Source organism: Syzygium oleosum, unplaced genomic scaffold, assembly GCF_021117445.2.
Source record: "Syzygium oleosum isolate NSW1041296 unplaced genomic scaffold, Sole_v2.1 Sole_v2.10, whole genome shotgun sequence".
Lineage (NCBI taxonomy): Eukaryota > Viridiplantae > Streptophyta > Magnoliopsida > Myrtales > Myrtaceae > Syzygium > Syzygium oleosum.
This window is the reverse complement of record NW_026607494.1, coordinates 4,735,702-4,752,597: the sequence shown is the minus strand read 5'-3', so window position 1 is coordinate 4,752,597 and position 16,896 is coordinate 4,735,702. Positions and strand designations below refer to the sequence as shown.

At 37.3% G+C, this 16,896-nt stretch overlaps 1 protein-coding gene across 2 annotated transcripts; it reads right to left on the bottom strand.

The window, feature by feature from the left end:
- Positions 1–1,569: 1,569 nt before the first annotated feature.
- LOC115683361 (stomatal closure-related actin-binding protein 3) lies at positions 1,570–10,506 on the bottom strand. 2 transcript variants are annotated; one of them, XM_056315657.1, is made up of 13 exons: positions 10,484–10,506; positions 9,170–9,466; positions 8,757–8,885; positions 7,706–7,798; positions 7,287–7,427; positions 6,381–6,449; positions 5,660–5,743; positions 4,437–4,617; positions 3,091–3,207; positions 2,839–2,897; positions 2,514–2,648; positions 2,073–2,222; positions 1,570–1,890 (listed from the first exon to the last, which is right to left on the bottom strand). In XM_056315657.1, the coding sequence occupies exons 2-13, from the start codon at positions 9,449–9,451 to the stop codon at positions 1,858–1,860; spliced, it is 1,473 nt and encodes a 490-aa protein (XP_056171632.1). In that variant the 5' UTR covers positions 9,452–9,466; positions 10,484–10,506; the 3' UTR covers positions 1,570–1,857. The 2 variants fall into 2 exon arrangements, with proteins under 2 accessions (XP_056171632.1, XP_030463729.2); XM_030607869.2 differs by lacking the exon at positions 10,484–10,506 and adding an exon at positions 9,606–9,751.
- Positions 10,507–16,896: the final 6,390 nt, after the last annotated feature.

The following is a 16,896-nucleotide window of genomic DNA, read 5'->3' as shown; positions in this document are numbered from 1 at the left end:
CGTCTTAAATGGAGAAACGTTGAAGTGACAAAGAGGAGAGAGATTAGCAAATACTAATAGATAGCATTGTGTGAGGGAGAAGAACCCTAATGTTGCCAACTAAGCAAAATGACCAAAAAGAGCGACAAAGCTCTAGCATCGCTTCATCAGCAATAGCTTTTACATCGTACATATAGATATAGGTAAGTTCGTTTTTTAACCTCGTCTTTTGTAATAACAAGAAAAAAACAGTGGTTAATCCCTATTTATCCACCCAACTTAATAAACATGAAGCAACAATTATCACAAACTTTTCCATTTTTCTTTAAAGAAAGTATTTTTGAAGATTGATCTGCCTAATTGGATGGATGATTCCGAGGCAGAAATGAATCTTGGCTCATCATTATGTAAAACGGGTGATCATTGGTCCGAGCCTGGACCAAACCCATTTCAACTATGTTTGTTATTTGTTTTGTTTTTCACGTGACTAGAATTTGAAGCATTTTTTATGAATGAATGAATGAGGAATGAAGTTCTATAATTAATATTTTATATTACGTGGTTCAAGCTTTTTATTGTTTATCTTATTTTATGTGATCATATTTATGGATTGTTACTTTTGGCAAGTAGAGAATTCTGCTGTTGCTTTAGATTTCATTTTGCTTGACTAAGAGAAGAGTAGGACAATTCACTGTTGCTTCAGATTTCTATTTGGCTTTTACCGGTGTTTTACTTCTCATCGTTTTATTACTAGGCATGGCAGTTCTAAATATCGTGTTGATGGATATGTACTTTGAAAGAACAAATTTGTCATTTAAAGAAACACAAGAAAATGCAAAAAAAAAATCAGCAGGTTCTCCGGACTGACCCTAGAACCGGACCAGACCAGTATTTACGAACGGAAATTTTTTTTTTTATTCTCGTGCACTTAAACAATTTCCAGTATTTGAAGGCGTTTGATAAACCGTCCAAAATTTCTATTTCTAGAGTAGAAAAACCCTGAGCAATGCGTTTAGAATTCACACAAAATTTCTCGTTCCCAAATAATATTTTAATAATATTTTGAATTAGGTTAATTTTTTTTTCTTTCTACCGTTTTCTTCTTTGGGTTTTCTTCTTTGGCCGTCACTAACGGTGCCGCGCACTGCGGCCACGGCCTCGCTGCTCGGCGAGCCGACCTGACCCGGACGGGCCGGTGAGGCGTCCACGGCCGACCGCCCGCCGGCCAGGGCGACCTCAGCAGTGAAGGCTCCGTTTGCTGGTGGACCCTCGCGTCTGCAGGGCGAGCCCGACCTCGCCGTCGCGAAAATCCTAAGACACAAAATGTGCCCAAACTTGAAACTGCTCACCCCTGATATAAGCGTCCAAGTGTGCATGCTTACTCAGCTTCTATAGTGGCAATTTTACATCTGCGTGACATTGACCGAATATCTCCGACCAATCAAACGGAACTTACCAAATAGAACCTGTGCACCGGTTTCAACATACATCAGATGATGATAGGCGTTCAGCTTTAAGATCAGACGGATTGGGGGAAGGATTATAGTTTCGCAGCAAGAATCTTCTTCAAGCGCACAACTCAAACAAGCATTTTGCTCATCAAATCAATCATTATATACCCAAAAACACGTTACATCAGATGATTAGGCGGGAAGAAAAAACGACGCCTAAAACCACACGAGAAGATTAGCGAAGCACAACCATTTGCAGCAAAACACACATGGTCGCTTAGGGAAATAGAAAGGGAAAAGAAAAAGGAAGAATCGCGAAGACATTTGGTCTTTTCCACGATAATCAGACCCATGCACACTGCTAAACCTATTTAAAAACTGATCATACTCACACTTTAAAAAGAATTTCAGTCAGTAAGGCGGGGCTTCAGAGATGATCATCAGGTCCACCAAGCAAAACCTGTTGATCAGAAAAAATTCAAGTTGCAATATAAACACCTCGAATTGAAGACTGAATATGTTTAAACCTGGCATTTAGTGATGAAAGAAGCACCAAAAGAAGCGACTTTTACAAAAAGAAACTTGCAGCGAAATGGAAAAAATAAAATGATGTATCAAGTGAAACGAGGCCGGAGTACATACATTGCAATCTAGGGCATATTTTCTTGCAAGCATTATAGCTGCATTTCTGTCCCGCTCTGATTCGAAGGTTAACACAAACGACGACCCTTTTCTCGGTTGCCAAAATAATCCCTTCGCTGCTGCACTGTTGTCGCTTCTGACTCCACATAACTGGATTTGAAAAAGATGAAGAATGAGAAATGCCTGTTGAGTTGAAACTGCTTCACATATAGTGAATGTAAGTATCGAGACTACTGCACTCTTAGTTGGGGTTTTTAGCTAGTTCAGTGGATGAACCTCATGGAACTCATAGAATATTTCTCTTGTTAAAGAGTAATTTGATTTTCGTAAGTATTGCACCCACTCGATGCCTATCCAGGAATTATTTTACTAGAGAGAACAGAACATTATTCTACTTGTAGACTCCAATTGCACAGTATATTAACACTTCCATACATGTACCTGCATTGATGCCGAGTATATGTCTCTGGCCTTTGTTATCCATCCCCTGCAAAGTTTTATCCTTGTTTTCCCCACATGAAACGTATGAGATGAATGCGACTGATAATCTTGACCATTCATCTGAGAAATAGTTACCTGCGCAACAGAGTAAAAATTAACTTGAAGGCATAGAGTCACCGTATCAAGAAGACAGGAAATGTAAAGGGAGTAGTATCTTCCAACAATCATACTGCTTGAGAAGAAAAAACGTTTCTACTTATACGTAAATATAGAACCAGCATTGATATCATGGTACACACTCTGGATAAGGAGTGAGATAACATACGGTAAATTCAGCATTGGATTTCCGCATCAATGTCTCTACATGGCTATCCAGTCCTGCAACTGTTAGAAATTCAATTGGCTTCAGAGGAGAATCATTATTGAGCAGCCACAGCATTAACTGTTAAGCTTTTCAATAAATTCAAAAGTACCAAGAAAAATAGAGCAGAATGAGAAGTAGAGAACCATGTCAAAGCTTGTAGAAGAATCAATTATAATAAAGCACTTTATTCAAGTATGGTGAGTGTAAACCTACCAGGATCGATGGAACCGATGGTTGCCACAGAATCTTTGTTGCCATTGAAGATTATTTCAGCTTCTAAGATTCGTCCGACATCCAAGGGTTCAGGAGCATAACTCGGTGAGTTGGCACCTAAGGGAAATAAAACCGAAAATTACTTAATAGTTTTTCAATTTTATGGGTAGAGCAAGCCACTAAATTTATTGCAGAAATCGCACAGCTACACTCAAGATAAGGTGCAGAATTTTGACGCCTCGATCAAATTTGATTTTAGGTCAGAAAAGCACAAAATCATCTAATAGATGAAGCGATATACATGATTGAGTAAGAGAATTCAGAGTCTGGATAGAGCAGGCCCATTAATCTTCACAAATATCGTTGATGGGACAGATTCGAAATATAATATTATCAGAAGCTTTTGAGAAGGCAAGCTCACATTGTTTGTGTGTTCACACATGCCAAACAGCCTCTTTCAATTTTCCCTGAAGAAGTGTGCTTAATGAAATTTTTGTTTTTGATCGGTAACATCCATAGAAGAAGCTTGTTTCTTCTTTTCCTTGCTGTAAACCAGTTTACTTTGTGATGAAGCCGCAATACTTTCTCTGTTAATTTGCTTTTGTAAATAAGAAATCTACATGATGCAAGCATTCAGCAATTATCCATTTGAAGTTATTATTTTAGTTTGCAACTATGCATCAGTCTAGCTCTGCAGGTTTTGGGCACTTAAAAAGCACTAAAAGATCAAAGTGGATAATTTCCTTCACCAGAGATATGATGAACCTTGGTATCCAATTCTCAGAGATCGAGCCCCTCGAATAGTGCTATGGCTACAGAGTATTTAGTTAAGTCCTATTTTTTTTCATAGGAGTTTCCGGCTTTTATGTCTAATAAACCCACGAAAGTTCACGAACTCAAGCGAATCATCGTGACATCAATTTTCTACCTGAAATTTTTTCTTCATGCAAATACAAGGACCAAACTTTGACATCATTGCACATGTAAATTTCCTTACAAAACATCATAGTAAATCAGAAAATAATTCATGAATTCCTATTCTAGACAGAACGATTTTTGCTCCACCATGTTAGGAGTGTTAACAAAATATCCACATTGAAATAATAATGCAAATGCAAACAGACAATATTATAGAGATAATCTATCAGGTCCCACACACCCTCAACATACATAATCAGAATGCATATGGTAGACTTCATGGATAGCAGGACAAAGCCTTCCGTCCTCTAGCCATGATTATTCTTGGAAACCATGGAGCATTATACAAACAAAAGCAAGAGTGCCAACGAGCTAGAGAAAGGTTATGCATAGGAAGACTTTAAGTGAATAATATATCAAATGGTTACCTGAAATGGCATCTCTCTGGCTTCCATTGGAAGATATGCGAAACCACTGAATGGAACACTTGCAAAGTGCTGGAGCATTATCTGCACAAGGACGGACCCGTAGATTTGACCCGAGAGCCTCACAACCATCTAATATATATAGACGAGATCTGTTCTCTTCAGCTCTCTTGCTCATGGTCAGCTGCAAGAGACCAGCTGAGATTAGCTCAAGAAAACACCTAATCGACAGGAAGAGCGAAAGACTTGTCTAATTAAAACGATGCATCAACAAGAGTACAGCATCCACTATGGAAGAGACCTAAGTGCTAAAAACACTAAAGTGTAGAGAAGGGGCTGCCACATATTGTGCCACCTGTCAAATTGTTATTTCTCTTAACACCGCTAACAATAAAGTGTACACTTATTCATTCATCATTTTGTCTGAATATGAAGATAAAGCTCATATTTTTGTAGAAAAAATTTCATATTCATATAATTGATTTTCTCTTATTAAATTAGTTGATTTTACCAAACTAAAGCAAAAAAAAAGCATTAGTCTAATAAATAAATATCAGCAAAAAACAATGAATGCATTTGCCAATAAAATTTAGTTCCCTTCACCGAATCAGTTTATTTAAGTTTTTTCTTATTGAATCATACAAATGTCTTTCTATATAAGTACAACTTTTTGAATTAACTTCTGTTATGTATGCATTAATATTTTATTGTAATAATATAAAATTATAGGTAAATCATTTTTTTTTATCAAATCTAACACAATATGGATAAGAAGTACCTATTTTTCTATAGAAATACCAGGATAAGTTATCAAGTGTCTCGAAAAAGTTAATATTTTTATTTTTCAAGAGGAAAAACAAAAAATTTAATGTGCTATGTCGACACTATCTAATGAGACCGTATAGCATGAGAGGACATATTTTTCTAATAAGTAAAATGTGTTACATTTTTATCTTTGATCGTAATAAATTTCAACAAACTCATTCAATATTAAAGAAAGATAAGGATAATTTTTTTGCTAAAAGAAGAATTGCACAGAAAAAATTTAATTTTCTCCGCGACAACACGCGGGCCCGTTCTATTATAATACAAAGTGAAGAGAAAGTTAAAACAATAGATAAACAAGAATAATATTAGAAGAGAAAAAACTATAAATCCCTATCATTTCCATTATCCTGGATCAAATAAAATTAGGCCTTATGTAATGTTACTGATAACTGACGGACCTCTTTCTGAAGCTTAAAGGAAAATATTGATTTCTCTCGAATTTGAAGTCTGAGCGCACGCAGCTCGTGTTCCATATCCATCACCTGCACAAAAGCACACATTCCTCCTGAAGCAAAGTCTCTATTACAAGAACTCTACAGTATGCGCCAAGTGCAAGTTGTAATTCAATATGTATGCTGTAGAGAGAAGTGACTTCATTTATTTCGGCAAATCAAGGATGCTATGTTATTTGGACTTGTCACGGTTGAATTTCCTTGCGCTTTTGGTTTCATTCAAAATGGGATGAGCATATGCAAAAGGAGCAAGGGAAGTCTCGCATATTTACCGATCTTATATATCTAGAATTATTGCTTCAGCCAGTGATTTGTGGCAGATTTATCAGCCAACAACATTCGTGGCATAGGCAAGCACAGTACTAGAAGGTCAATTTCTGAGGTGGTAAAGATGACCTTGCTTTATAATAATCCGTGCAACTACCTTCAATGAGAACTAATAAGTAATTGGGTTAACTTACATGTAAATAATCACGGGCAACCGGACTCTTGCATACACAAAGATTCTTGGACAGATTATCTTTTCCAAATAATTAATTCCAGGAATTGCCCTTACTTTTCAGTAATAGATGATAATTTCCAAAGATGTGCTACAAAGTAACACTGATAATGCACGTTAAGGAAATTGTATGTGCTACTGGAAACATAAGAGACAGTGATAGTGCACCTTGCTTGGCTGGTGCATCAATTTGATTCTTCTGGCCTCTTGAACCTCCTGCAGTAATTCTTCCACATCCTATAACAACCAAACAACACGAGCATATATATGAGTGTCAGGTTTCAGCACATCATCGGATAAACAAACATGGTTGAACGCGTTTTTGTTGCATTTTAAACCATGAGTCACCAAAGATGAAACTTGGGAATTTTAAGTGATGCATTAGGATATCACCAAGCAACCTTGCAGTGTAAGCTAGAGTACAAAAGAAATGCAAGTCATCAGGTATTATATTGCCCCTTTCACTGAGAGAGATTACCATAAGCAAGACATGTACTTTATAGCAGCAGTCATTAAAGCCAGGAAGTTAATAGAAGGACAAAAGAAAGGTTGGTACAGAAATTACAGACAAAGTTTTGACTAAATTGGTCTATTGGCATTTGCCTCTAATAGCCAAACTTGAAGACATCATTAGATCATATTTAAACCAAGGATAAGACAGCATGTGACAACTGGAGAGGAAGAGGGAGAGAGAATTTATCGACATTAAGTAATGCAGAGCTTGTTCATGTGGTTTTTGAGATGGTTGGAGAAATTTTGTTAGCTTGCGACAGCAAATTCGAAAATTTCTTTGGATGAGTGACCTTAATATATACCTCTCTATCTCCAGTCTCAGGCTCACCACTACCATGCAACTCTAGTGGGGAAAACCATTGCCCACCGTGAAGTAAAACAGAAGGAAGTAAAGTTAAAAGAGGGTGAGGTGAGAGAAACTCTTCATTTCCATTTTTTTTACGAGTTGATTTAGATAATGCAAAATTTTTACATATGCCAATAAACCTATGTTTCATCGTAACATACGTAAGCTTGACGGGCTGTTATTGCTTAATAACAATAAAGCATTAAACTAGGTACCTGTTTTTTAGATGTTTGGGAGTTTCTTTCTTCCTCTTCAAGGGCCTCCCCAAATCGCTGTACTACTGCTCTAGCACTCTCAATTTCAGCACAAGCAAAGGAATTTTCTTGACTAACAAGCTTCTTAGCATCTTCAGAAGCCTGCATATGAAGAGCTTAAGTGAGAAAAAGGACATCCCTACTAAAAGAGATTACAGAAACTTAAGTTGAGACACTTCGCAAGTGCAGATATTATACTGAAATTCCTGGAACAACGGCTACAGTGACATATAAGTACAAAAGAGAATGGTGAAGTTCCTAATTTTTATCACTAGGACAAAAGCTAGCTTGGATAGAATATTAAGAATATATCTTCAATCTATCATTAGCACCATCTTTTGCCATAAGACTGTCCTCGAGTTTCTCTAGCATGAGCATACCTGTTTGAGGAAGTTTACAAGCTTCTTCACTTCGAACTTTTCTTGGATTAGCTCTCCTTCTTTTTGAGTCAACTTGACTGCTAAAGCTTCCACCTGTGAGGCAATCGCAGTCAAAAAAACTCGTCATCATGCTGAACAATATGTACTCAGGAAGATAGCCACTAAATGCGGACATTCATATCCATTACATAAAGGATCTTGTTCATGAGGAAGAAGTGGAGACATATGTGAAGCATTCCTTCGTCAAAGAATGATGATGATGGATTCCCGGCTCAATATATATGTGACAAGACAGCAAAAATAGCTAATCTCACTAAAAAGACAGCTAGGAACTCAAAAGTGAAGAGGATATCCCTCACCTAAACAACATGGCAAAAGGAGAAAAATGTGGAACTAAAGTTGATACTGAACAGAGTGATAAAAGATCCTCAGAAACTAACTGGTAATAGTCTTATATTAGATTCTTGTGATTCGATGTAATTCAACTTGCAAGGCCGGAAAACTTGATTGCATGCATGCATGTTCAGATCCATCTGATGAAGCTGACAGCAAAAGAGAGGTCCAGCTACTTTTTGTGTAAGGGATGGATTAAATCAACAGATCAAGTTATGAAGTAGCGACAGAAGATAGAACAGAATAGAATACTGGTTCTATATTGTGAATCCAAATGTCCAAAGCCAGACTGCTTAGGCATATCATGATTATCTACCCTTTTAAACTTGCATCAGGTTAAAGAAAGGAAATTCGACCTAGATAATTGATACATGTTTAACAAAAAGAGTCAGTACAATGAAGGTTCGCTTATTTAAAAATTAAAAAAAAAAGTGAAAAGGACAAGAACATGGCCTTTTCTGTACGTCAATGTTGCTGCAATACCATGGCCGTTCATGCTTCAGTAAATTTGGCTATCCTTCAGTGCACTAGACAGCCAAATACAATTACAATCCAAATCGCGTTGGCTCAACCAGAGGAACCAAGAACTGAACTAGTCCATCAGGTCATGGAATAAAGGAGTTCGAGCAACACATGGATAATTAGCATAAGAACTAACCATTGCGATGGCTTTCTCTACATCCTCCTTGTTTTGCCCAGATAATCGGCCCCTTAATGATTCCAATGCATCTCTAAGCTTCTTTAGGAGCACATGACCCTCCAAAGAAGCAACTTCTCTCAGTTTTGCCTGACATACAGCAAAAGTTTATTAACAGTAACTCTCTGGAAAGTTGATCAATTTCCAAGGAAGAAAAAACAGAAGACTTTGCTAAAAACCAAGCGCAAGAAACCAATTCGAGTTCTTTACACAGTGAACTCCAACAGAATATGGCTAATGCCACTACTAGGATAAAGTTGGGGCACAATTAATCAAAGGTCTAGCACAATATCAAATTGATTAATATGATTGAATTTGGACAACTTTTATATGTATTCGGTACAACGTTCAGCAAATGGTATAGACTTAAATACCTCATTGGACAATTTAGCCGCAGCAGCCAAGTTTTTATCAAATTTACTGGCAAGGTCACGAACTGAGAGGCGCTTATGTTGCTCTGACAACTGGGCAGTTTCTTGTTCTACAACTTCCTTTAAGGATGGACCTTTATTATCATCCTTTGGCTCTTCCAAAATCTGATTATCTGGACCTAACTTGTACTTAGGAAAGCAATCGGAAGCAAAGCTGACATCCGCTGACACCGCCAGAACTTCATGAGACCCCATGCTACCAAGTTCAGGACTCACTTTCGTCATCCTTCAGACAATTCTCTGTTCAGAAAGAGCGAGACTTTTGAGAACAAAGAGCAAGATAACATACTGGGGCAAAAAGGGATGAACAGAGAACCAAAAATTTGAGGAAAAAAATATAGTGAGTGAAGTTCCTAATCCAGGTATATCTAGAAACTACCTCTAAATTTAAGGATAATCAAGCTGGATGTGTTAAGAAACTCGAGTTGAAGGATTAGCAATCTGGTTGTGTAAAGCTCCAGTGAATCAAGATCGCGAAAGAATCTTTGAATCACCATGAAGAGAGAAAAAGAATGAAGCAGCCAGGGACATTAAAAAAGAAAAAGAAAAGAAAAAAGAGAGTCCATACAGAAGAGAAACGGGTATCAATTAGCTGGGGCTAGCTGGTAGAATTTCAGATTTAACAGGAACCAGTAGCACCAGATCAGTAATTATAAGGCTAAACAGTTCATATTCGACTAAGACATGATCTCACTTTTCAAGTAAGGCAATCCCAGAAGAGAACAGACTAGATTCCACCCACAATAGTAACTTTCGCCAAAAGGTTGAATGTCCTCATTTGTCAACAAATAAATCAACATTAGAGCACTAAAGAGGCTTCCAAATCTACTGGATTCAACAATAAAAGGAGGGCCACTCTCTATTCCGGAGATTGAAGAGCCCAGTTGCATGCATTATTCACAACGGAGAGACAGAACCAAAGGACAAAAATACTCAAGAAAGAAAAAGAGAAAACAGAACACGATCATCTCCGTCGCGAAGATACATTCCCAAGAAAATTCCCAAAAGCACCTCAAAAGAAGTGGTTTGTTTTTCCATGAATAGACTGTCCTAAGCAATCCGGTCGAGTTCTTTCTTGCATATTAAGCAATTATAGAGCCGGAAAGCAAACCAGTAAATAGCCATCACCCAAATTATAAAACAGGGACATGTCCCAACTAGAGTAATTCACAACCACATTAAACAAAACACGAAGAACAAAAAAAACTCTCAGCGCGAAACATAAATCGCGCACAAAATCCGCAAATGAAGCAGTACCCTTGTGACCATATCACGCGTAGCAAAACTGGCAGCCATCGCTGGCCGCAAACGACAGAAGGAAAAAAGACGAACATGGATAGCAGCAGAACTTCGGATTACAAGCTTCCAGCGACGAACGACCCAGAAAAGGAAAGCAGAGAGAGAGAGAGAGAGAGAGAAACTGCAATGCGGCTACACAAAGAACGTGGAAGTCACGGAACTTACAAAATTCACCACCACCGGAGCAATGCCCGACGACGGAGCGGAAGTGCCTCCGAGCCTCGGTCAAATGCTACGAGAGACGACCCCCCCGGTCTCTTCCCGAAAAGTTCAGACAGCACGCGAAAGGAGAAGGGGCGGGGAGAGAGAGAGAGAGAAAAGTGGTGGTGGTGATGATGGCGAAGAGAAGAATCTTAAGGAATGCTTGCTCCAGCTTTTGCCCCCTTTAAAATGGCCCATGAACAAAAGAGAAAGGAAGAAGAGGGGGGGGGGGGGGAGCTGCTGCCAGAGAGAGAGAAAAAAAGAGCAGGGCCTCTGACCTCCAATGCCTGCCTCTCTCTCTCTCTCTCTCTCCTTCTCTGCTTCTTCCTCCTCCTTGCAACAACAACAACATGAGTGAGAGAGAGAGATAAGGAGGGGAGGGGGGGCAGGGCACAGATGTTCTTGTTCCTCTTTTTCTTTTCACACCATCATGACCCCTCCTCTCTCTCTCTCTGCTTAACCAGGAAAAATATATATATATATTAAAAAGTAAAATAAAATAAAGGTGAAAAAAAAAATTTAAAAACAAGAAGCCGAATTGACTTTTTTTTTTACAGCTAGGACCATAATGTCGCAGCGTCGCGAGAAAAAAAGGCTTAAGTCGCGGTCACGGCAACCCGAATTAACGTGAGATCGACTGTACTTGTTGTCCAAATAACTCCTTAATTGCCGCGGTAAAATCGAGATTCTAATAGAGAACCGAAAAATACATGTGCCTATAAATTGCGAAATGACAAGTGAGGGCAGGCTCATCCCACGCCGAACCCTCGATGAGAGAGGAGATGCGAAAGTTAATTAAGTTCTAACGCTATGACAAGGTGTGTCTCATCCAAAATCTTAAATCAGTAAATCGGAATAGACAATATGTATATAAAAAATGTATGAATCCTGTAAACAAGCGATATGAAATACTTTAATAGCGCCCCCTTCTTACACCGATGATTATAACAATTGCAAGATTATTTTCTTTATTTGCTTAGATTAGCGGGAGGGGGTGTTGTTAGAAAATCCTCCCATGCATCATCATTTTCTGGTTTCTTTTTACCCAAAAGGCCAAAAAAAAAAAAACAAAGAAGAAATTTCTGGTAAAGAAGGGATAGTGGAAAATGGAAAAAGCGAGCCCCACGCGCTCGGACCGCTTTCTCTCCCTCCACGTGGGTCCCGGTCTGCTCGCTAACTATTTTCTTTCTTCCTGCTAATCGCGTGGGAGCGCGTGGTTGACGGCGCGTGGGGTAACGGCACGTCACGGACACTGAACTTGTCTGGCGGGGTGGGAGTTAGTTTGCGATAACGACTAGAGTTTGGCCAGTAGCCACTTTTCCTACTTGTTAAGAGCAAGATGAGAAGTTCGAAACTCTACTTTTTCAAAGAAGTTAAAGGTAAGGACATATAATTTCAGATGTAGATTTTAACTCTCACATCTTATAAGAGACAAAGCAAAAATTTAAGAATAAATTGAGAGTTAGAATATAACATATCAAAAAATATTAATTTACGATTATTCTTCCCATGGTGGTTAGTATGGAACCGACCTTGATTGCGTCACAAATTACGGCGATGACATCGTATTTTTTAAGAATGTATGTTGTCCAATTGTCCATCAATCCCCTCACCTAAACTATAATCTTTTTTTTTAATCAAGTGTGACCAAAAAAATATAAATTTTTCTTTTTAATTTTTAAAGTTAATACCATAAAAGACACTATATTATGCCGGTTATGACCATTAATCCAAACCTTTGTTTTTGTCACCCAGAAACCCTAACCACACCTATTGTAATATTTAATGCTTCGAACTTTTTTTTTTGTCACCAAACCCTCAAATTTATATTCGTGTGACGAAAAAATCCCGAATTTTTAATCATATTGGTACAAGTTTCAGGTACCCATGCCATGCAAAAAGAAAGTTTATGGTAGTGATGTCACATTGAGCAAAGTGTGGAATTTTGTGTGGTAGACGGACAGTATTTTTGTCGCACGTTGATATGAGTTTTGGGATCTTGGTGACACAAAAAACTAAAAGTTTGGAACATTGGTGTCACGACGAGCATCATTTGAGATTTTCTTATGGTATTTTTTTCTAAATTTTATTTCCATAGAAAAAGATTACCTAACCTATTAAACGGGGAGGACGAGTCCAAATTTACATGCATGTGTGAAAATAAATAATAAATAAAAAAATTATTATATTTGCTGTGTTATGAGGTGATGGAACTATCATTTTCAGTAATTCCTTTTTTTTGGGGGGGGATAGCCTACTTTTCCATTAAATATATTCAATTTTGGTCCCCATAAGAAAGACTTAAAAAGAAAAGTCGAGTTCTAGTTGGCAGCTTGTACTCAACAATGTAATTTTATAATCTCCCACGTGGTTGAGGTCCCTATGTATCGAAGTAGATGGATAGGGTACTTTTTTATGTGTGCAATTGCCTTCATCAAATATTTTTTAACTGAAAAAATATATAAGTGCTCGTGATTCAATTATATAATTTTCCCCATTTCAAATTGAACTTACATATATCAACAAAAGGCAAGAGAGCACAGACCAACGGTATCTACTAATAATAATAATAATAATATATAGTTTGATGAATTGGGCGGGTCAATTTATTGCACTGTGATGGAAGTATGTGGAATAGAAGTGGAATGAAATTTTTCTTGTCCTGTCGTTTTCATTTCTTTTTGAATGAAGTTCATGGGAGGTGAAAGAGACCAGCAGCAGTATCAGTATGCATGAATGGAGCATCAATGTGCAAGTTGTGGTGATGACTTAATTTGAAGTACAGAGGTGGACCGTTTCGAGAAAAAACTTACGGTGAGATCTCATTTTTCGGCGTTTGGATCTTTTGAGAACGAAAAACATATGCTTATATTTGGAAATATGACTTTCTTTCTTTTCAAAGTTAAAAATCATTTTCTAAAATATGAACGGACCCAAGACCCCGGCGACCGTGCTCCGATCACTGGCTACCAGGCTCGAGTCCTCCGAGGGTGGGCCTGGGTTCCGGCGTCCAAACTTGGGATTTGGAGTTTTACTCAAAATTTTTTCTCAAATACGTGTTTTATAATTTTCTTGTAACAAGCATAGAAAATGCCATTAATATAGTTTACAAAATACATCCGATCATATAAAATTGAAATTATTTTCTCTTTTAAGATATTTTCCAGAAATTCCGATTTTTTCCCCTGTTAGCATGTTGAGCTTTGATGTTTCTTTAAATTTTATCCTATATAGAGTTGATATTGTGCGAAGCTCGAGCTCAACTCAACTAACATATACCACTCTCGAAACTCAACTCTAGCTCTCGTATCCACTGAAAATAATGCTCCAAGTCAATTCAAATAAAAAAATCAAGATATTCAAACTCGATTCAATTCGTTTTGATTACAATCAAGTTATGAAGGAACTCGAGCTCGTGCTCGAACATAAAAAGTTTTTATATTGTCCATGTACAGCTATATACATTGATGTATATATAACTATATTTGAATAAAGTAACGAAAACTTGTTTAGGGTCGTGAACTTATTCGTCTGAATATTGGCAAGCGCGAGCTAGACTCAACAGTATACACAAGTATCTTGAATTTGAGATCCGCTAGAAATCAATCGAGTTAGTTTTGAGTAACCATCGAGTTGAACCGAAGCAATTCGCACGATAGCTTGATCCGGTTTCGCCCCCTAATTTTTTATGTCCTTTTCTTAGATTAGGTTGCTATCCAAATAAATACCATTTACTAGTGTAACTATTTCAGTGTCAATGAAGGAAAACCTTTTTCAACTGCCTTCATATGATATTCAAACTATAGCTGTCTTTTCCAATTAAAGAAAGGAAGATGATAGAATATTTTATGTCGTTGTCTTCCAGTAGGTTGTACTTCAATTTTTGGTCATAGGTTGCACTTCAATTAAGTACCATTTAGTAATGTGGTTGTTCTAGTGTTCACGAAGAAAACCTTTTTCAACTGCCTTGATATAATAATGGAAGTTATAAATGTCTTTTCCAATTAAAGGAACATGATAGCTTTCTCCTTAACAAACTAAAATTAAATCCAGATGATTAGCTTTTGTCCTTAACAAACTAAAATTAAATCTGGATGATTAACTTTTGTTTTTACCTACCTAGTTTAGCCCAAAAAAGAAAAAGGGTTAATATCACGAAAAATTCCAAACTGATACACCTATAATAAATTTACCCCAAACTAATTTTTTGACAACAGTAAATCCCAAACTGGTACAACTGTGACAATTTTATTCTTCATTAATTTTTGTTAAATTTACTATCAAATTTCTGAATTGAATGACACATGACAGTTGAAGGGTGTACAAGTTTAGGGTTTTACCCTTAGTTTGTTACAGGTTTACTAGTTTGTGGTTATTCGTGGTATTAATCCAATTTAACGGAGGGTAAATTTGTCACAAATGTACAAGTTTGGGACTTTTTATGGTCAAAAAATTAGTTTAGAGTAAATTTATCGTATGTGTATTAATTTGGAATTTTTTGTGGTAAAAATACTAGTTTGGGATATATTTGTCACAACCAGTTTGAAATTTTTCGTGGTATTAATCCAAAAAAAAATGATAGAATATTTATCACGATTGTAATGCACCTAATAGAACCAGCTGACATTCAGGAATCAAGAGACTATTTGGGTTGTAAGACAGCTTGCAGTGAAAAGTACCATCAATCTTAAGATTTTTAACCAGCACAACCAACTCTTAATATTTATTTATAAATTGCAATTGAATGCTTTGGTTAACTCCGTCTAATAAAATAAACTGACATTCAGAGTCGGTGCATCAAAAAATTTTCAACTTGAGAACTAGAGGCCGCCCGTTTAAATTTCACCAACCGCGTGCAAGTCGTGCCAGGTCAAGGCCACTTGCATGTCACAAAAGGTCTGAAGTTACTCATGAGGTTTGCAAAGTATCCGTTGAATAAGTAAGTTCACACTTGAGCCCCTAAATTATTAGAAAAGAATAATATAAGGTATTGTGAGAGTTGATTGATGTTAGGAATGACGAATATAGGCATTTTCGAAACAGATAGATGCTTGGCCATTAATTAACAAAAAACAGTTGGGCAATGAATCCTACATGCTTCATATGCAAACTTAAAGCTGTAGAACCAAACTTATCTTTAACAATTAGAGTTAAACCATTAAAAAACCCAAAACGATACTGATGTAAAATGTTTATCTTAAATTAATTTTCCTCTCATAAAAAATCTCAAATTAGCACCTCAATGACACAATTACCCCAAATTAATTTTCGGCTCCCAGAAAGTCCCAAACGCTTACCCCTGATCCGAATATAACCTTCGTTAAAGTGCATCTGTGTCGACAAGTGGATTTTTCACGCTGGATCTGTCATTCTCCAAGTCAAATCTCTCTTACAGTCGTCTGGCACTTGTGTTGGCACGTATGCATTTTAATGGGATGTTAGACGGAATGCCAACAGAGGGTGATCTTGGGTTGGTGGTACCGGTTTGTATATTTTCGCGTGACAAAACTTAGATCTGGGTAAACATGCCATGAGGATACCGGGTTGGGATTTTTTGCTGGACCAAAATTAGTTTTGGGTGAACTTGTCACGAGGTATTAGTATGGCATCTTTAATGATATTAGCTCAAACAATTAACATAGTACTATTTAGACAAGTGCATACATTTGGATATCATGTTTGGTGTGAAAGCAACCACTCACACGGGCATATGAAACTACAATCGATGCGGACTTTCCACGAGCTCCCCAAGATTGGTAGCTATTCAACAACTGATTTTTTCAGTTTCTGGCTTCGGGCGTTTGGTACACCAAGCAATCTGATTTCCAAAACCAGTCAAAGAAGCAAACCCTAAAGCCAAATTGGAGCAACTTCTTCTGGCTTGTGTGGTTTTGGTCTTTTAGGTGAAATCGACCATGAAAATTGAAATGGATATCTTGATTGACAACTTTATTACTCATAATTGCAAGAACCGTTTAATCATAGTTACGGAAGTATACGTTAGAATATTTGAATATCAAACTACGCCCTCATTTAATAATATAACGTTTCAGATGATATCGGAGAGGAAGGTGTTGAGTTTCAATCTTTCTAAGCCTTTTATTAGTTATTATCTTTCGAATTATACATTTTCTACACTTTAGTCTCGGACCAAAGCCCATCTACGCTCG